General features: G+C 39.5%; 1 protein-coding gene across 5 annotated transcripts in view; it reads left to right on the forward strand.

Annotated features, from left to right (window-relative positions):
• Positions 1-22529, forward strand: part of tbc1d22a (TBC1 domain family, member 22a) — a 274507-nt gene that overhangs the window by 35660 nt on the left and 216318 nt on the right. For all 5 annotated transcript variants that reach the window (XM_073066369.1, XM_073066368.1, XM_073066364.1 and 2 more), the window contains one exon: positions 9752-9822. In XM_073066369.1, coding sequence (XP_072922470.1) covers positions 9752-9822 — 71 coding nt within the window. The remainder of the gene's footprint in view (positions 1-9751; positions 9823-22529) is intronic.

A 22529-nucleotide genomic window follows, 5' to 3' on the forward strand; every position in this document is an offset into this window, starting at 1 on the left:
TGTTTTTGTGGCAACGCTACAGTGCACAATGCGAATGGCTACAAGTTACAAAAATAAATGGTGCAAAAGAGGAATAATGAGGTTGTATTTGTGGTTTCATTGTCGATTCAGAAATCTGATTGTGGAGCTTAAGAAGCTGTTCCTGAAACATTGTGTGGGTTTTCAGGCTCCTGTATCTCCTCCCTGGTTGAATTTACGAGAAGAGGCATGTCCTGGATGGTGAGGATCTTTAATGATGGGTGCAGCTTTATGACACATTGGCTTTTGAAGATGTCATCGATGGTGGGGAGGGTTGTGCCTGCGGTGAAGCTGGCTGAGTTTACAGGTCGCTGCAGCCTCTTTCATTCCTGCATACTTGAAACTTCATACCAAGTGGTGATGCAGCCAATCAGAATGCTCTTCCATGTGTAGAAATTTGCTACAGTCTTTGGTGACATACCAAATGTCCTCAAACAGCTAATGAAGCATAGTCTGCTGGAGTGCTTTCGTAATTGAGTCAGGGTGTTGGTCCCAGGATGGATCCTCTGAAATATTGATGCCCACAGACTTGAAGCTGCTCACCTTTTCCCCTCAGTGAGAACTGGTGTGTGTTTTCCTGACTTCCCCTTCCTGAGCATTCTTCAGGAGGGCGAAACCATGAAAAGCATCTGTCCCATTTGAGGTACCTGGCTGAGTATTGAAGACTTGTGATCATCTACTGGAGTTTTCACTGATATCTTTAACCTCTTGCTTTGGTAGTCTGAGGTACCCAGATGCTCTAAGCAGGCTTGTATTATACCAATGCCCAAGAAGAATATGGTAACCTGCTTCCATGACTATTGTCCAGTAGCATTTACATCTGTGCTGAATAAGTGCTAGAGAGGTTGGTGATGAAATACGTGAGCTGCCTGAGGAGCGACTTGGATCCATTCCAGTTTGCCTACTGTCATAACAGTCCAAAAGTAGATGGCATTTCACTGGCTCTTTGCTTAACCTTGGACAGTGAACATGCATACATCAAGATGCCCTTCATTGACTACAGCTCTGCATTCTGTACTATCATCCCTTCAAAACTATCAATAAGCTCCAAGACCTCAATAACTCCTTGTGCAAGGGGATCCTCTGTTTGCTCACTTGAAGACCCCGTCTGGATTGGTAATAACATCTCCACAATCTCCCTTCAACACAGTTGCACCACAAGGCTGTGTGCTTAGCCCCCTGTTCTGCTCGCTTTATACTGTGTGGCTCAGTACAGTTCCAATGCCATATTTGAGTTTGCTGATGACATCACTGTCATTGGCTGAATCAAAGGTGATGATGAATCAGTATATTAGAGGGAGTTTGAAAATCCTGCTGAATGGTGCCACAGCAACAACCTCTGTCTCAATGTCAGCAAAACCAAGGAGCTGATTATGGACTTCAGGAGCAGGAATCTGGAGATCCAGGAGCCAGTCCTCATCAGGTAATCAAAGGTGGAGAGGGTCAGCAACTTTAAAATGCTCAGTGTTACTATTTCAGAGGACCCGTCTTGGGACCAGCACATTGGCTTACAAAGAAGGCATAGTAGTGCTTGTCCTTTCTTTGAAGTTTGCAAAGATTCAGCATGTCATTTAAAACTTTGTCAAATGTCTATAGATGCCTGGTGGAGATGTGGAACAAAATGCCACTTGTGTCTCTAACAAAATGGAATTTGTATTGTACCAGAGTGCTTTGCTAATAGCAATATTATACCAATGACATCGAGCTTATGACAAACTACAGAAAGACAAGCAGATGCATTGCTGGAAGAATGCCAAAAACAATGATTAAGTCGATGTACTGAAGCTAACACTTGGGTATAAAGGAGTGATTATGTGTTTGTTTATTTTTCAGCTTTCACTGACTCTTGTGCAGTGATGGCCTTCCCTTGCAGCAAATAAAATAAACATGCATTGATTGATCCACTCTGAGTTAATCGTTTTGTTATAAGACAAAACAAAACATGCACGACAGAGGGTACTGATTGGTTGCATCACAACTTGGTATGGAAACACCGATACCCTTGAACAGAAAACTGTGGGGGAAAAAGTAGTGGATATAGCCCAGTCTATCAGGGGTAAAGCCCTACCTCACCATTGAGCACATCCACACCGAGCGTTATCACAGGAAAGCAGCATCCATCATCAGGCACTCCCAACATCCAAGCCATGCTCTTTTATTGCTGCTGCCATCAGGAAGAAGATACAGGAGCCTCGGGTCCCACACTGCCAGGTTCAGGAACAGTTATCATCCCTCAACCATCAGGCTGTTGAACCAGAGGGAATAATTTCACTCATCCCAATACATATCTGTCTGCACAACCCATAGGCTCTATAAACACACCTTCTCTATATTTGTTGCTGATGTATTTATTATTATTGGTTGTTTGTTTATTTTTGTATTTGCAGAGTTTATCTTTTGCACATTAGTTGTTTGTCTTTGTGTACATTTTTTCGTTGATTCTGTGTTTCTTTGTAATTACTGTGAATGTCTGCAAGAAAATGAATCTCAGGGTTGTATATGGTGATATGTATGTACTTTGATAATAACATTGACTTTGAACTTTGAAGTCCTCAATCAGTTCCTTAGTCTGATACTGTTATGATACTTGCAATGCTCCTTCGACTTCATATTTGAACTTATTACTTTTGATAATTTGAAAAATTTATTCATTTGTTGTATTTGTTTTTCTCCTATACTGAATAGAATTAGAATTATTAAATTGGGCATATCCTTACTTTGGGAAAACAATAGTAAGTTGGTCACTAAGTATATAGATGTGAATTCTTTTATTACTCTAAACTGATTTTTCTCTATTATGTTCATAGATCATCAGGACTCCAATGCTGAAAATCTCATCTAACAATTTTTTGTTTACTGTCATCTTGCACACTGTTACCACTACAGTGCAGACTGTGTTAGACCCAGTAATATGAAATAAGATGGGATGAACGTACCCTAAGATAGCAGTAATCATTCAGTTTGCGGGAGAGGAGAAGAGGTTCAAATTGAATATTTAAAATGAAGGCAATTTATGAAAACAGACCTAACTTGCTAGTTTATGTCAGCAAAGTGAACAGTCTGGTTAGTCCCTGAGTGTAGACAGAAGTAGCTAGGAAAGTAGTTGATGTGGTGGTGTTCATTTATCCAAATCCCCAAGATTTTGGGTAAGACCCCCAGCAAATTCTCAGACTTCGTTGACACAAAAACCAGATTTCATTTATATTTTGATGTACATGCAGCAAATGAAACTAATCTTTTATATTTCCTTTAAAACCTCAACTGGTTGCCTTCCCACCTTTCCCCCTCCTTTGCTCACTTCTGATCAAGAGGTTTGCTCTCCACCATGCTAGGGAATTAAGCACGGCACTCAAGTGCAATTGTCAGTTCTTCTGTGCATGGTGTATTTGTACATAAGATGCTTTAAAGAAGTAGTCCTTGTGCAGAACAAACCTCCTGTAGGTCTCTGTGAAACAGTTCTTCATTTTTTTCCACATTTGGTAGGATCCTTGGGGGGGGTCTTGCATCATTGGAGTCGACTCTTCAGCCCATTGAATCTAAAGTAACCATCGATCAGTCATTGCCACGAATCCAGCTCAACCTTATTGTTTCCTCCTCTCTTGCCTCCAGTGAACTCCCACTGATTATCTAGCCACTCATCTGCACTGCAGGTTATTCACAGTGAAGATTCAAGAGATTCTGCAGGTGTTTTTTGAGCTTGTTCTGTCCGTAGGGGTGGAAAGGATTGCATTCCATGGAACAATGCCCAAGTGAGAACATAAGCACATACATATTCAAATCTATTATCTGCTTTTGTTTTTTAACAAAAGGAATTTTAGGCATGAAAATATGTATTGTTTGATAAAGTGGAGTTGGGTCAGGTGTACTGTAGTTAGAGGATGTTGTATTAGAACTATGCAATTCCAGTACTAAAGATAGTAAGCCTTCACCCATCTCAATCTGGGAATTTCACAATATTTAGTTTTTTTGTAAGCAAGGAATTGTCACTTAAACTTACAAATTAAACCTTTTCGGCAAGCTTTCCTATACCCAATATTTGATTTTTTGGGGTGTTTCGTTCACAACTTGGCAGTGAACATAGTATAGCTTAATTGCTGGAAAAGTGGAGAAAAATCAGGTAGCCCTCATTAAACTTTATAGATAAATGTCATTGAGTTTTAATATTTTTTAATTTCTACAAGTAATTGCTTTAATGTTTACATTTTTTTAAAGGAATTGCTCCTGATGTTTTTTTCCTAATCTTTGCTCTGCTTTGTAGTCAATATGCTGCTTTTAATTGTTGCATTTGTTTTTATTTCTGGGATTTGGACTCAGCCCTCTAAACTATTTCCAAATAGCTTCATGATTAACCACATCCCACCTTTGGAGGTATCAGAGTGATAGTTAGATTTTCTTTTATTGGATAGTGTGATGCAAATGTTACTTATTGCCTACCAGTTCAGAGTTGAATATTGTCCACACCTTACTGCATCATTATCTGAGGAGCTGCATAAGAAGCTGAACCTTGTGCAATCAGTCTGCTTCAGACATAATGGTAATGTGATGGGTGATGCTTGTTACCCTTGTTGGATTTGGATGTGGTCTTAGTCCCACATTGGCAATTGGTGCTCAAGGTTAGAGCTTTTTGCAAATTGGATGTAAAGTTGGTGGAAGAGGCCTGTTCAACCCAATATTACATGACATTTTTGTGTATTGAAAATCAAAGGACAATTCTATAGTTGCTATGTATCTACAATGCTTCCTTAGAAATACATATAATTTTCTCACCTCCTTCGCACCCATATTCCAGACATCAAAAATGAATGTTAACTAGCATTGCCTGGTTTACAATTGACTCCAGTCCACAGCTCCAGGAAACTTGTCCAGGGCTGCATTTTAAATTTAATTACACTTCACATTCAGGTCTAAAGATTGGTTGCTGAAGTCAATATTTTGCTCTATAACCTAACTCCAGAATATGCTCCAACAGTGACTGTCCCATAATTATTCATCAGGTGGGGGGCTTGGTTTTTGAGATTTGGCATCCAAAGAATAATTCAGAATTGACCTCAATAGTGAATTACTCTTCTTGTGAGAGAAGGGAATATAAAAATGAATTGAAGCTTTTTCAAATTTTATTTTTTAAACTTGGCAGATTTTAAAACTGCTGCATAAAAACATCATCTTCGCCTTGATTGAACAAATTTGCATTTTTACTTATTAACAATGCACATTTCTTTTTAATGTTTTCTTTAATTGTGTGTACACTTTGAGTGAATCCCAAATATAAACGAAGGCGTGCAAAGCTTGCCTTAACCTATTTCTTATCCACTCATCTTAATATCTCCTTGTAGAGCATTTGTCAAAGATTTCTTGACGATGTTCCTGTGGAGCACTGGCACTGTACAAAATGTGGTATTTAAATGTTGAAAGCCTGATATCCTGATGGAACAACTCCAGTAATTTGCAAACCTGCTCTCTTTTATTGATAATTGAGAAATTGTCTGTTTATAACTGCAAACAGTGTCACCAGTGCAGGGTTGAAGTTCAAAGCTTCATTCCTCTCTGTCAAATTTATGACAGAATTAGAACAAGAGGGTTGGCAGATCCCGTTACTTCACTGATTTTTTTCGCATACACAGGAAGTTAACATGAGATGATAAATGGTGGCTCTGAATTAACTTCATGATTGGTATTGATAAGGAGTCTTTGAATTGGGTGGAAAAAGCCACACTTGGGATTTCTCACAAAGGCACACCAGTTAATTGTACCGCTCATGGCAGACTCAGTTTTATTAATCACAGCCTGAGGTTTTTTCTATCTTCCTGTGGGTTAGTGTAAATAAAGTTACAGGATGGAATTCTGATAAATGGTGTACATCATGGCAGTGAAGTCGCATAATTTTTTCATGTCTTGCATGGTCTACTGTTCACAAATGAGATGTCACTGGCAGAGTATTTATATCCAAGTTACATTTTAACTATAACAAGTTGTGATCCAAGAAATCTTCTATAAAGCAGATTCACAGACATACAGAAAAATTACTTTAGTTGACAAACTATTGATGCTTTGAATTTGCTGAAATAGACAAATTCCATCCATCCCTTATTAATCTCCACAGCTTGGGTTCTGATCAGAATACTTCTCGGCCTATAGCAACTGGCATACAAGCTCTGATATTTGCAAAATAGGATCATAATTGAATTGACTTTATTACTTGCATCCTTCAAATAGATGAAGAGTAAAAATCTTTATGTTCCGTTCTGTTCAAATGTGCAAATTCTGTTCAAATTCAATAGTTATGTATAATAAATATGTACAACAGGATAGTCAATATAACAGAAATACAGTAGCATCGGCATGAATGAACAGTCTGATGGCCTGGTGGAAGAAGTTGTCGTGGAGCCTGTTGGTTCTGGCTTTTATGCTTCAGTACTGCTTCCCAGATGGTAGCAGACTATATTTGTAAAAAAAATACAAACTATATTTGTGAAAAAAAAATTACATTTAGTTTGTTAAAAATGAATTCATTACAAAACTGTAATTGGCGTAATCTGTAGTCTTTTCATCAGATGTATGCATTTTTTTTAAAAGAAAAAAATAAAAATGAGTTTATTTTTTCAATCTTGTGCTCACAATGTTGGGACTTGTTTCTCTTGAGAAATACAGTCTCTCAAATTTATTTATCCTTTTCAATCTAACTGCTATGTAGGAAGGTCTGTGTTCTTGTTTTTTTTTGGGTAAAGAGGTTTCTTGTGAATTCCCTTTGGTCATTATTTTTCATGACTATTATTACAGAGAAAACATTCCTTCTGTTCACAACCTTTTCCTTTTGTCATTTTAAATTGTAAATACATTTTTAAGTCCACTCTAGGTCACTTCTCTTGAGGAGAATGAAAATAACCTGTCCATAAATACTTTGCTGATATTGTCTTGCATTTCTGACCTTTCCTTGTCAACCTTTCGTACACCCTCTAAAGTAGGGGTCCTCAACTTGGGGCCCATGGACCCCTTGCTTAATAGTATTGGTCCATGGCATAAAAAAGATTGGGAACCCATGCTGTAAGGTGTTTCTATCCTTTGTATGAGGACGACAATTATGTGTTGTGTTCTGTGTATGGTTTAAGTTTGAATACTGTCTTTACTTTCTTCCATCGATGCTGCCTAACCTGCAGAGTTCCTCCAGCAGTTTGTATGCGTTGCTTTGGATTTCTAGCATCTGCACATTTTCTCGTGTTTGTAATTTGTTAGTTTTTGTCTATTTATTTATAGTTTTTCATAAAAATCCTTTTTTATTTCTTTTTACTGTAAATGCCTGCAAGCAAACAAATCTGAAGGTACTATGTAGTAATGTATATATACTTTCATAATATATGTACTTTGAACTTGAGGTGGACAAGGAAGGGAATGGGATATTCCCATAGATTTCTCTCCCCTTGTGTGCTAATTGTTAATTCTAATTAACATAGAATTCTATTTGTAGTACAAACTTTTGCAATTGATCATGCATATCTCCAGACAGGCAGTATTTGTTTTGTGTCAGCTGTCTTTGTATAACTTGCTTATTCCTTCTTGAAACAGAATCAGGTTCATTATCACTAACATATTTCATGAAATTTCTTTTTTTGTGGTAGCAGCACAGTGCAAGACATTATAAAATACTATAGTCACAAAAATGAATACCTCCTCAATTGAGTAGAACATATCCCAGGTGATGAGGGTATTTAATGATGGAATCTGCATTCTTGGTTTACCGCCTCTTGAACATGTCCTCGATGATGGATAGGGTTGTACCCATGATGGAACAGGCTGATCTTATAGCCCTTTGCAGCCTCTTGCAATCCTGTCCATTGGGGGTTCTTTCCAATGTAAATCGTCAGAATCATCTCCACTGCACATCTGTAGAAATACAGATGCAGATACAGAATCTGTAGAAATTGGTGCTAAGCTTTCGTATAGTAATTTATAGTTTATTACAATGTACTGCTGCTGCAAAACAACAAATTTCACAACGTATGCCAATGATATTCATTAAATTTGATTCTGATTTTGGTTCATGTTCTGTGTTCTTATCAACAATAATTTTTAGTGCTGGCAAATTGGAATTAATATTTAACTGAGATATAAATGCATATCTATATAGTTCAGGTGTGGCTTCATGCATGCATCTGTACTTTTAGGGAAAACTATCTCAAAACATATTTCCAAGGGAATATTACATCCAAAGCAAGTTAGTTGGTGTAAATGACAAAGGCAGGATGAGTGTTTTGAAACTGGATAGGATAAGGTCATCTCAAACCGGCATGATAATGGAAGTGAAAGTCACCAGAGTCCCTTGTATGTAGGATCAGAGCTTTGGGAGCATCAAATGGAATGCCCAGACTGGGACTCTGTTCTGAATGAATTCTATGATTTGAAGTGTTTCTTTCAAGGATTTATTGTATCTCATGTTCTTGGTATTTGCACAGATTGTCCTTCACATATTGGCACCATCTCCAATGGGATCCCACCACCAAGCACGTCCCTCCACCTTCCCCCACTGCACTTTCCATTTTCCGCAGGGATCACTACTTACGTGACTCTTTTGTCTTTCCCCACTGATCTCCCTCTTGGTACATCCTGGCAAATGGAACAAGTGCCACACTTACCCCTACGCCTCCACCCTCACTACCATTCAGGCCCCAAATAGTCCTTACAGGTGAGGCAGCACTTCACCTGCGAGCCTGTTGGGGTCAGTGCTCCCAGTGTGGTCTCCTGTATATCAGTGAGACCTGACATTGATTGGGAGACAGCTTCACTGAGCACCTTTGCTCTGTTCGCCACAAAAAACGGAATCTCCCAGTGGCCACCCAATTCAATTCTACTTCCCATTCCCATTGTGACATGTCAGTCTGTGGACTCCTCTACTGCTGTAATAAGGCCTCACTCAGGTTGGGGGAGCAACAACTGATATTCTGTCTGGGTAGTCTCCAACCTGATGGCATGAATGTTAATTTCTTGAACTTTTTGAAATTGACCCCCCCCCCCCCCCCCACCAATCCTCATTCCCATTTCCTTGTCTCACCTTATCTCCTTACCTGCCCAACAGCTCATTCTGGTTCTCCTCCCCCTTCCACCCTTTCTTCCATGGTCTTCTCTCCTCTCCTATCAGACTCCTCCTTCTCCATCCAGTATCTCTTTTACCAATCAACTTTTCAGCTCTTTACTTCACCTCTCCCCCTCTCCCAGTTCCACCTATCACTTTGTACTTCCTCCCCCCTTCCCCCATCTTCTTACTCTGACTTATCTTACTTTCCAGACCTGATATAGTGTCTTGGTCTGTAACTTCGACTGTTTACTCTTTTCCATAGATGCTGCCTGACCTGAATTCTTCCAGCATTTTGTGTGCGTTGCTTTGGATTTCCAGCATCTGCCTGTGTTTGTGATTTGTCAGTCTTTGTTTATTTATGTGTAGTTTTTCATAAAAATCCTGTAAGTGCTGCAAGAAAACAAATCTCATGGTAGCATGTGTACTTGCATAATATATTTACTTTCCACTTGAGTTGACTTGAAAGTGGACAAGGAAGGGAATAGGATATTACCATAGACCTTTCTCCTCTTGTGTGCCAATTGTTAATTCTGATAAACTTTGAATTCTAATTGGAGTACAAATGTTTGTAAATGATCTTGCATATCTCCAAACTGGCGGATTTTGTTGTATACTCCTAATATGATCTTAAGCCAATCATTGTTATTTTTCCTTTTCCAAATGCAGAAGAGTTGAGAAAGCTCAGCTGGTCTGGAATCCCAAGGCAGGTCCGACCAATAACATGGAAGCTACTTTCAGTAAGTATGATGATGCTTTTTAATTCTTTTCCCCTTTTAATATCCAAGAGGTATAAGCTATGGATGCAAATGTATTTAAGGGAGAATTGCTTATGATTAAATCTTGTAAATTTATTAAATCTAATGGAATTGTGTCTAGATTTTGTTCAAGGCTTTTTTGAGTAGATGACTAGAGATGGGTGTGGAGAACACTCAGTCAACACACTCCTCGCCCATGGGCATTTACACACACACAAACATTGCCTTGTCATTCTGGTTTTGTTGCACTGAATGTTTTTCCCAGTATATTCTCACAGTGGGTCCTAAACTGAGCTGATGCACTTGGGTTGGCTTTATGGTACCTTTTCTACCATACACAGTGGAATATTCCATTGCTTTAGTAATGGGGATGTTTAGATGTGTATATATTGTATACTGAATTTAATGTGGATACTGCTGTTTTGTGATAAGATTGTAACTACATTGTGGGGGTACATCATATTCCAAGATGGTATATCCTAGTGCCGAATAAAAAGGAGCTCATCTCCTTCAGAGGGGGAGATCAGGGCTGTCAGGAGTACACACTGGAAGAAAATAGTATGGAGCTATTATTGTGTTTACTGGTAGATTTTTTTTGTTAATATTAGCAGTTTTTGCTATTTTTTGCAAGTTTGATTTTTGACACACCTAATAAACACACTTGCACTAAAGTGCTAAGTGGCTCCAGCTATTTTTTCCTTTGGTTATAAGCCATGTATCTATCTAATAAGGTGTTTTTCAGTCTTTTAATCTACTTGGAGCTAATGCATATTGGTGTTAATTTAAGTGAAGGCTGAGCTTCAATATTTTCAATTGTCTCAACTAATCTAAATTCATGAATGATTCATTGTGTTGGGGTGGAGGACTCAGCAAATGTGGAGATGATGGAATTTGCAATGAAATTTAGGAGCTGGTGACTTACTTTGAAGATGTCATTCTTGAAGCTACCTGATTTTGAAGATTTTTTTTGTTGTTAAGACAATCTTGGTTGCAATTAATAAGTTCGCTCCTGACTTGGATAGCGTTATACAGATGTTCACCTGCATTCAATCAATTGGTTACAGCACTTCTGTTTGATGAACTGTTAAGATGAACTGTTAATGCCAATCTGCATCCTAATAAGAAAATGCCCTCTTACTCCACAAAGTAGAAATGGATTTTTTATGGCTATGTGTTAAGAACTGTTCTTTGAATAGAGAAGCATAGAATACCTGCAGCACAATGCAAGCCCTTTGGCCCACAAAGCTGTGCTGAACACGTCCTGAGGTTAGAAATTACCTAGGGTTACCCATAGCCCTCTACTTTACTGAGCTCCATGTACCTGTCCAGGAGTCTCTTAAAAGACCCTATCGTATCCGCCTCCACCATTGTCGCCGGCAGCCCATTCCACGCACTCACCACTCTTCTGCGTTTTTAAAAAAACAACTTACCCCTGACAAAATACTGTTAGCTGGCTGACTAAAGAAAAGTGGTTCTAACTTCAAAGTACAAAATTTTAATGTTAAGTTGTTACCAGACTGATAGTTCTATTCTGTACTCCATAGCTAGAATAACTCAGCAATTGAGAAAAAATTGTCTTTAGTGGAGGAGATGTTATTTGTTGTTAGACTTTAATAATTTTAATAAAATTCATGGTATCTTAAAAATAACTAAAGAATTTTCTAATGCTAATCCTTAATTTTCTACATTTTATTATTGATATCTACGGATTGAGGTGTGTTGGTTCTTGCTTTTTGCTTCACCTGCCTCCAAGTCAAGCACATCTTTCTTTGACATTCCCATCAACTACAAGGTGATCTTGCGATCTATCACATCTTCCTCCACCCATTTCTGTTTTCTACAGCGACCACTCTGTGATTCTTTGTTCAAACTTCCGCTGAACTCTGCAGCTAAAGGAGTAGTAACATCTTGCCCCTTCATCTTATCTCTCCTCCATCAAAGTATTGTCAACAATTTTCGGCCCCTTATCTCAGAAAGGATGTATTGTTATCGGAGCTTCATGAGGGTGATTCTTGGAATGATGGGGTTGAAATACGAGGAGGTTTGGCAGCTTTGGGTCTGTACTCACTGGAATTTAGAAGAATGTGGGGAGATTTCATTGAAACCTACCAAATGTCGAAAGGACTAGATAAGGTGGATGTGGAGAGGATGTTTCCTCTGGTGGGGGTATCCAGATGAGAGGGTAGAGCCTCAAAACTGAGGCGCGACCTTTTAGAAAAGAAGTAAGGAGTAACTGGCCTGGATGGATTAAAAAAGTTGGGTGTTGGGGGCTGGAGGTGAGGATCGAGCCGTTTCTAATTGCTGCTTGGCAATGTTTACTCTGCTCTCCGCAGTGCTGAGGCTGAGGCCTGCTCTGAGCTTCATGGCGATTTGCCCCACTGTGTAATGAACTGAGGCGTGCTTCATCTACTCTGGGCCTCGTGTCAATAGACTCACTTTAGTCCTGAATGCTGTTGCTTGCCTTTTTTTCTGTTTGCATGATTTGCATATTTTTTTGTCTCAGTACATTGGATGTGGCCGGCTGGTGGCGCAGTGACATCAGCGCCGGACTCCGGAGTGAAGGTTCTGGAGTTCGAATCCAGTCGGGCCGATCCCGGACACGCTTTCCATCCATGCCGAGTTTAGTGTCGAGCTCGCGACTCGGCCTTGTAAAAAAAACATTGCACTGTGAGAAGGATGTGGGGGACCACTCACAGAATCTTTCCTCCAAGACAACCACTTGAAAAAACTAAGTGGTCGCTGAGGCTGTGGTAGAGAATGGCACACGGAAAAAAACATTGGGTGTTTGTTAGTTTTCTTTTGGGTTGTTTCGGTTTTCTTGTTTTGTGGCTGCCTGTAAGGAGATGAATCTTAAGGGTTGTATAATTTGATATAAATATACTTTGAACTTTTGCAAATGATACATAAAGGCAGCCAGATTTGTCTGTAATCTGATTGTTTAGATGAGCACTTTAATAATAGGAGTAATTGTTGTATGAATTTTACCAGCTGATGTGCATTACAATGGCCTTAGTTAGTTGTAAGATGAGATAACTATCAATTTAATATGATGAATCTCTCTCTCAATGTAGGCTGTAAATGGGATGATGCAAAACAAATTTCTGCCAATGTTGATTCATTCAGCAGTCATCGTGAGTGCTTTGAGCTGAAACATGAAAATGAACAACTGCTTATACAGTCAAAATAAATGTTAGTCTGGAGGAAAGAAAGCACATTTCCAGTGCTACCTAAATGTCTTTTAACATGCTCTGATCTGATGAGCTGTTAAAGCTATAATTTTCTCTGGATGTCCTTCATTTTTATGCTCTAGGATCTGCAGTTTATTATTTTCTGTGCTTTTGATCATTCCCTTCCCCAATCAACTACCAGAATCTTTGTGTTTACCTCATTCCTTGACTCAATGGTATTCTTTATCTTTGCAAAGATATAAAGAACCCATTGTACTCAGTTTATCTATCTGAATTGAGTTGAGTTGTTAAGCTTGGATGGTGCTATTTGATGTTAGGTATTGAATGAATTGCAACTTTTTATGATGTTCATAAAATGTTGATGCCTGTGGTATTGTAGTGTACATTCCCAATTGCATTTGCAATGAAGACCTTTCAGATTAAATTCATGGTTCCGGAACTATTGACTAGGCTGAGTTAGACCCTAATCAGAATCAGGTTTATCAGAAACGGAATCAGAATCAGGTTTATTATCAATGTCATATGTTTTAAAATGTGTTTTGCAGCAGCAGTATAACATAAACACAAGGGTAAGTTACCAAAACCAAATATTGCAGAAGAGGAATAATGAGGTAGTGTTTATGCAATGCTCAGAAATTTGATGGCAGAGAAGTAGTTCCTAAAATTGTTGAGTGTTGGATTTCTGGCACCTGTACCTCCTCCCCAGTGTTAGTAACAAGAGGGTATTACTTGGATGGTGAATTTTTACTAGTGGATTCTGTCTTCTTGAGGAACTACCCCTTGAAGATGTCCTCGATGGAGCTGGCTGAGTTTACACTATCTGCAGTCTCTTTTGATCCAGCACATTGGAACCTCTGTACCAGGCAGTGATGCAACCAATCAAAATGCTCTCCACTGTATCATGTGTAGAAATTTGCAGGAATCTTTGGTGACAAACCAGATATCCCAGTGGTCTAGCTGCTGGCACGCCGTCTTGATTATATCGATGTGTTATGTCCTCTGAGACATAAAAGATTCTGTCGATGCTGGAATTCTTGAGCAACACATACAAAATGCTGGAGGAACTCAGCGAGTTGGGCAGCATCTGTGGAAAAGAACAAACAGTTGAAATTTCAGGCCAAGACCCATTCCCCTTAATAGATGCCGTTAGATTGTCTAAGATGTTGACATCTGCTAAGGTGAAGCCACTCATTCTTTCCACTGTTGACTCCTAAGTGAGATCTGATGCATATTCTTTGAGCTTCCCCTTCCTGAAGTCCACAGTCACCACCTTGGTCTTGCTGACATTGAGTGTGAGTTTGTTCTTGTAGTATCACTCATTCAGATTATTTGTCTCACTTTGAATGATACCTTGTTACCATCAGAGATTCTGCCAACAGCAGTGGCATCATTAGCGAATTTATAAATGGCAAGCACAGCCACACGAGTGTAGAGAGAGTAGAGTAGTGAGCTGAGCACTGATCCTTGAGGTACACCTGTTTGGATTGTCAGTGAGATATTATTACTGATCTACACTGACTGGTCCTCTGAAGAGGACGTCAAGGATCCAGTTATAGAGGGAGCTATGGAGGTCCAAGTTTTGAAGTTTGTTGTTTAGTACTAAAAGGGTGATGCCACTGAATATTGATCTGTAATTGATAAACAGCAGCCGAATGTTTGTTTTGTTGTCCATATTTTCCAAAGCAGAGTAGAGAGACAATGAGATTGTGTCCACCGGTAGACCTGTTGTGGATAAAGGTCCACGCTCAAGCAGAAGTTAATTCTAGCCATGACCAATCTCACAAAGAACTTCATCACAGTAGATGAGAGTTTTTCTGGGTCGGGGCAGCTCGCCCTGCTTTTCTTGCATACCGGTATGATTAGTGCCTTTTTGAAACAGGTGTGATCCTCTGCAGCAGTGAGAGTTTGAAGTTGTCCTTGGACATTCAAGTTAGTCAGCACAGGTTTTCAGTGCCATATGTGGTATCCCATCGAGACCTGGCGCTTCATGAGGGTTCACCCTCTTGATGTCGGCCTCTGGGTCACCAGATGTTGTGGGGATTTGCATAGGTGTAGCATTATTCTCCCTATCAAAGTGTACACTGGATTGGGGATTGCCAAGCGTTATGTGGATTTTCTGGTGTAGTCTGTTTTGTCATGTGTTTTTGTGATAACATTCTGGAGGAACGTTGTCTCAATTTTTAACTGCATTGCATTTGTGGTTTCTAAATTACAATAAACTGAATTTGAATCTGAATAAAAGGTGTTGAGCTCATTGGGCAGTGAAGCATCACAGCCATTTATGTTGTTAAGTTTTGCCTTGTTGACAGTAATGGTATGTAAACCCCACCACATCTGATCATGTCTCTAATGTCACAAGGAATTGCTTTTTCACTCTCTCAATGGCTTTCTGTAGATCGTATCTAGACTTGCTGTTGGGTTCTGGATCACTATTCTTGAATGTCACAGATTTAGCCCTAAGCATACAGAAAATCCAGTTCATCCAAGGTTTTTGCTTTTGTAGGACTTGGTACATTCTTGAAGGAACACATACCTCTACGCTGGTCTTGATGCAATCGATGACGGCTGTGACACAATCATTCAAATCTGAAGATGAATTCTTGAATATAGTCAGGACTTCAAAGGGGTTCTGTAAACACACTTCTGCCTCCCTTGAGCATATTGTTGCTGTCCTCACCACTAGTTCTGTGGTCCTCGGTCTCTACCTGTGTATCAGGAGTAGAAGTACAGTCTTATGATTGGATTTGACCAAGTGCATGTGTAGGATGGTGTGATAAGCATTCTTGATGGTGGTGTAACCACCATCGAGTGTGTTATTCCTCGGGTTTCACAGTGGTGTGCTGGTTGATTTTCCCTGCGATGACCAGGAGCCGTCAGGGTGTGCTGTCTCTTGATTGCTGATCACTGTGCTCAGCTTCTCTAGCTTGATGTCTGTCAGGGGCAGAATGTGGACCGCTGTCAGGGTGATGGTGTGGTACAGCCTTGGCAAATAGAATGGATGGCACTTAACCGGCTGTTCCTGATTGAGAGAGCAGGACTGGAAAAGAGCTGCCACATCTGTGCACCATGAGTTAATCCTAAAAGAAACGTTGCTGCGTCTGCCTGTACCCGATGCTGCTGCCTGCTCTACGTGGTGGATGAACAAGTCCTCAGGCTGGAGCACTGAGTCCAGAGCTGAAGAGGTGAGCCATGTCTCTGTGAAGCAGAATACATAATGGTCTCTGATAACAGTCCTAGTACTGCAGTCTTGCTCTGAAGTCATCAATTTCATTTTATAGAGATGGCAGGGCATTAGTGAATCAGATGGATTTCTGCAAATATCCACTGCATTTCAGGGTTGCAATTGCTGGATCTGTTCATATAGCCAAGCTCAAAATAATTAACTGCAGTGTTAGGATTTGTACTTGTGTCTCAGGATTAATGCTATAGGAATTGAACCATCGTATACCTAAACTTCTGAAAGTGATTTTTTAAAAACAAATTCCTTTATATTTGGGAGAATATTTGTAAATGTAATTCAGTTATCTGGATATATACAAACTTGTAAGTTTTCCTATCAATATGTTAAGTGTTCTCAATACGAAACAATATTAGTTTTAAGCTCCTGACAAATATTAATGCCGCCTTTTAGTTTCTGAATGGAATTTGAAGCTGTACTGCCTTTGATTCCAGTTTTAAAAGTTTGTTATGAGTCGTTGTGAAATTACTGTAAACACCTTTAAAAGGCACCTTCAAGATGGCCACATTTTAAACCTCTGGCAAGAAGGATATGATAGATGGATATTCTGTGTGCATTGCCTCTTCAAGTTTCCAGCCAGGGTCATTTAAATGATGAATTCTATTAATACATCATGATGTACTGCAATTTACATAGGCACAGCTGTGAATTTCGATGCAGTAATTAAGAAGCACCTTGTTGGTTAGGTGTTTGGGAGCAGTGAAACAGAAAGTAGGCTGGTTTTGGGTGTCGTCATTTAGAGATATTGACATTATCAAAGGAAAGATAGCATGTTGATAAACTGTGTTTAATCCTAAAAGACATTAAGTGGAATAGTTAACTTTATCTACTTTGGTCTTTTAAAATAATCAGCAGCTGAGTTAAATGTGATTATGATAGTCTTGCTTTTATCCCTTTGTAGCGGTTACTTGAAATCAAAACTGCTTAGACCATATAGGTCAAACTCAAGGCCCGCGGGCCAAATCCGGCCTGCGGTGGAATTATCTTTGGCCCGTGAGATAATATCTAATTACTATTAAAGCTGGCCCCAGTAATCGAAGCGCCTATGGCGTATGATATGGCTAATGCTGAGTTTATTCAGGTACCAGGTTTTCAGGGTTTTTAGTGTTTATTCGGCAGTCTTGCTCGGCAGTCTTCTTCATAAGAAACGGAATTTGTAAAGTGAAACACTTTGTAGTTATAGCAGAGACTGAGATACATGACAGCAGGCTGAAAAAACGGAGGCAACGAAAGCTGCGTTCGCACGCGTCCGACTGATCCGGCCCGCATGAAGCTGCATTTTGCTCAATCCGGCCTGTGACCTAAAATGAGTTTGACACCCCTGGCTTAGACAGAGTGAGGAACTCGACACCGTATGACATGCTTCCAAATAACTGAGTTCCAATTTAGCAAAAAGTATGTTCGATCCTTCATTACAAAACCAGCAAAGACAAACAATCTAAATTCACAAAATAATGAAGTAAGCAGAATAAATAATTAGCGTTCAAATTAGCGGTCAACAAAAAATATCATCTACGTCCCTGGCTGCCTCTAACTAAACTAACTAACTAGGACAAAGTGTGAATGCGTAAATATACTCATTTTAGGTACATCCCAAATGATGTGACAAATTACTGTAACCCACAAAACATGCAACGTAAAATACAGTACAGACAGAAAATACATATGTGGCTCTTGCATCTGAATTGGTTTTAACACTTGGAAACTTGATTCTAAGGAAAAGTTGTTCACATTTTGAAATTGAAATAAACTAATTAAGAATAATTGCCTTTGATATCAAAAAGAATACCAAAAGAACTTTCAGATATAAAAAGAGTAAAAGAAAGGTGAAAGTGGATATTGGACAGTTGAAAAATTACCCTGGAGATGCAGTAATAGGGGGACGACGACAAGGAATTGGCAGGCAAACTGAAAGTATTTTGCATCAGTCTTCACTGTGTAAGACCTGAGCAGTGTGTTGGAAGATTGAGAGCATCAGGGCAGAAGTGAGTGCAGTTGCTTTGACTAGGGAAAAGATGCTTGGGAAGCTGAAAGTTCTGAAGGTCGATATGTCACCTGGATCATATGAACTGTACCCTGGGGTTCTAATTTGTGGAGGCATTAGTAATGACCTTTCAAGATTCTGGCAAAGTTCTGGAGGACTGGAAGATTGTAATGTCACTGCACTCTTTTAAGAAGGGATGGAGGCAGAAGAAAGTAAATTATAGGCCAGTTAGCCTGACTTCAGTGGTTGGGAAGATGCTGGAGTCCATTATAAAGGATGAGGTTTTGGGGTATTGGGAGGCATAAGATTAAAAAAAGGCCAAAGTCAGCATGGTTTCCTTTAGAGGAAACCTTGCCTGACAAATCTGTTGGAATTCTTTGAGGAAATAACAAGCTGGATAGACAAAAGAGAATCAGTGGATATTGTGAACTTGGATTTTCAGAGGGCCTTTGACAAGGTGCAGCACATGAGGCTGCTTAGCAAGATAAGAGCCCATATTATTACAGGAAAGATACTAGCTTAGTTGGATAGAGCATTAGTTGATTGGCTGGATGTAAAGTGTGGAATAAAGGGAGCCAATTCTGATTGGTTCTGCGACCGCTTTTTATGTTGTCTGTTAATGATTTGGATGACAGAATTGATGGCTTTATGGCTAGTTTTGCACATGATATGATAGGTGGAGGGGTAGGTAGTGTTGACAAAGCAGGGAGACTGCAGAAGGACTTAAACAGAAAAATGTTTTTAAAAAAATGGCAGATGGAATAGTGTTGGGAAGTGTATGGTCATATACTTTGGCGGAAGGAATAATAACATAGTCTATTTTCTAAATGGAGTAAATTCAAAAATCTGAGGTGCAAAGGGTCTTCGGAGACCTCATGCAGGATTCCCTGAAGATTAACTTGCAGGTTGAGTTGGTGGTGAAATATGAGCATTCGTTTTCTGAGAGCAAGGATGTCATGCTGAGGCTTGAGGCTTTATAAGGCTTTGGTCAGACTGCACTTTGAGAGGTGTGAGCAGTTTTGGGCCTCTTAACTAAGAAAGGATGTGCTGACATTGGAGTGGGTTCAGTGGAGGTTCACAAGAATGGTTCTGGGAATAAAAGAGTTATTATGAGGAGCATTTGATGGCTCTGGGCCTGTACTCACAGGAATTTAGGAAAATGAGGGTGGATCTCATGAAACCTATGGAGTGTTGAAAAGCTGACATGGAGAGTATGTTTCCTATGGCTGGGGGTAGCATAGGACCAGAGGGCACAACTTTAGAATAGAGGGGCATCCATTTAGAATGGAAAGTTGGAGGAATTTCTTTACCCAGAGGAAGGTGAATCTGTGGAATTCGTTACTACAGGCGGCTATGGAGGTCAGGTCATTGGTTGTTTTTAAAGTGGAATTTGATAGGTTCTTGATTTGTAAAAGGTTACAGGGAGAAGGCAGGAAAATGGGGATGAGGGGGAACTGGATCCATCATGATGAAATGGCAGAGCAGATTCCATGGGCCAAATGGCCTACTTCTGCTGCTGCAGTATATCTATGTCTAATAACTATTAATATTAACTGTTTGCTTGATGCAGTTGATAACATTTCTTCTGAAGGACACAGTTTCTTTGTTGCATTCTGTATATTTGGATGCCATATCATTTTCTCTTTTCCCCTCCACCAACCACTTTTTGGAAAAAAACGTTATGATTATGAAATGCCCTAGTGCTGATATACATCTTTGAATATCTTAACAAGCATTTTAACAATTTGGTATGCTATGTTTTTATTTAAAAAATCCACCTTGGCTTATTGATCAGATATGATGTATTTTTGACATGTTACTGCATATTTTGTTCATTCCTGTTTTATCCTGGTTTGATTCTGGCAGATGTAAAGGTTAGTTCTTTTGTTGCTGGCTTAGGAAGCAATTGTGTGGACCTTGAATGTAGGCAAAATGCCTTTGTTTCTAGGACCCTTTTTGTGAATAATGATGATGGAAACTCTCAAATTATGGCCATTTTCATCTTGCTTAAGAATGATAGCTTTTAGAGAACCTTGCAGCACAGGAACATGCCGTTTGACCCAAAATGACAAGGTGAACTCGTCCCTTGTGCACATAATCCATGTTCCTCATTTCAGCCGATCTGAAAGCACAATGAATGCCACCTTTGTATCTGCTTCCACTACCACTCCTGGCCGCACATTTCAAGCACCTACCAACTCTGTTTATATGCTTAAAAAACCCCAAAAAGGATAGAATTAAGCTGCAGAAAGTTGTAAACTTAGTCAGCTCCATCATTGGTGTTAGTCTTCAAAGGATCCAGGACATCTTCAAGGAGCAATGCCTCAAAAGGGCAGCATCCATCATTAAGGACACCCAACACTCAGGTCATGCCTTGTTCCGGTTTCTACCATTAGGAAGGAAGTACAGAAGCCTGAAAACACATACTCAATGATTCAGGAGCAGCTTCTAAACCGAAAGCAATGCCCACAAGTGTTCAACATTTATTCTGTGAAAAAGATTCTATCTACCCAATCTATGCGTCTCTTTTGTGACCACTGAACTCTGGTTCCTACCCCCACCCGGCCTTCACTCCAGAGTAAGCAGTCCAAGTTTGTCTAACCTCTAGGAGAGGAGGATTATCTGGAGAACAGATAGTTCACTTTTGATTTCTTTAAATACATTGCAAACTCATGTTTTCTTTGCCGCCCTTTTAAATTTGATCCGTTTTTGCTGTTGAGGCAGATTTCACCTGCCGAAGAAAGTTTGGATACTGTTGACATATCTGCTGTTTGCTCATAGAGTTTAGTTAAACTAGAAAATAAGTGGAAACATTTTTAGGTATGTTTAAAATGTGTGATAGAGGTGCAGGTGGATTACTTTAAATTATCCTCTGCCCTTGTAACTCACCAGCAAGATTCTAAACTCATCACGCAACAATCTTTAACCTCACTTCTGAATATGTGATACTTGCAGAAAAGTTGATGATTTTTTGATAAACTGCAGTCATGAAAGTACAAAATAAGTCATAAAGATGAGATGTTAAGGATGTTTAGCTAGGCTTGGAAATTGAATCTCAAGATTTTGTAACAAAATTGAAGAGTTTCACAAATTTAGGTTCTGGAGAAGAACCTTAAACACAATAAAGCAGTTCTTCACTTCAAAATGATGGAAGTAGAGAAGAGTAGTCCTTTTTAAATGGAATGTAGTGTATTGATCACAATAATAAAATAAGGAAAATGTACAGAATACTTTTGAGTGGTATTAGAGATGAGCCAAGAGAGAATCTGTCAGAGAACAGTCTTTTTCTTGTGCTCAATGAATTGCTATATATAGTAATAATTTTACTAAAATGCACATGTAGTAGAGGTAACAATTTTAGATGAGTGAATAATGTTTTAAAATAGTAATGAAATGTACGTCATTGAAAGGGTAATAATATGAAAAATATTTCAGTAAGGCTATGTTTTTAAATTACATAAAGTTTGCACAGATATTGTGTGAAGAATGGCAAGTTTGTGTAGTAGGACTAACAATGGAGTCACCTAACTAAAGCAGTAATAACTACTGTTTGCTTAGAAAATGGAATTTAAAAAAACACGGTTAAAACTCTAATCATTTAAAATCTATTGGTTTGAGAACTTGAATAGTGCCAGGATGAGGGCTTGGCTCTTGAGAATTGAGCTGAGATGTCATTTCTTTATGCAGTGGACTTTACACTTTCAATAAGCTGCCGATGGGTGGTGGATATTCAGTCATGGAGTATGTTCAGGATGCTCTGTTATGAGCTCTGTCATGGGAGCAGGTTATGAAGAGGATGGAGGAAAAGATGCAAGAACATTCTCGAAGCCCCCTTGATAACTCCAATGAGTCCCTTGCTTAGGATCAGTCAAAATGGAGAAGGAACTTTGGGGATTGACCATAAGACATAGGAGCAGAATTAGGCCATTGAGTCTGTTCTGCCATTCAGTCATGGCTGATCCTTTTTTAAAAAAGATCTCCTCCTCCACCTCAGTTCCCAGCCTTCTCCCCGTAACCTTTGATCCAATCAAGAACCTATCAATCTCTGTGTTAAATACACCCAATGCCCTGGCCTCCACATCTGCATGTGGCAACAAATTCCACAAATTCACCACCCTTTGGCTGAAGGGAGCTTGGAGTCCATGCACAAAGAAGACACAGCGGCCAGTGTGCAGCAATAGGAGTGTGCCACCTTGTGTATCACCCACTGCTGAAGGCATAGAACTAGTGTGGAAGCAAGTTACCTTCTGTTCTAAGGGACTATATGCAGATATCTGAT

The sequence above is a fragment of the Hemitrygon akajei genome, chromosome 14 (assembly GCF_048418815.1).
Source record: "Hemitrygon akajei chromosome 14, sHemAka1.3, whole genome shotgun sequence".
Classification (NCBI taxonomy): domain Eukaryota; kingdom Metazoa; phylum Chordata; class Chondrichthyes; order Myliobatiformes; family Dasyatidae; genus Hemitrygon; species Hemitrygon akajei.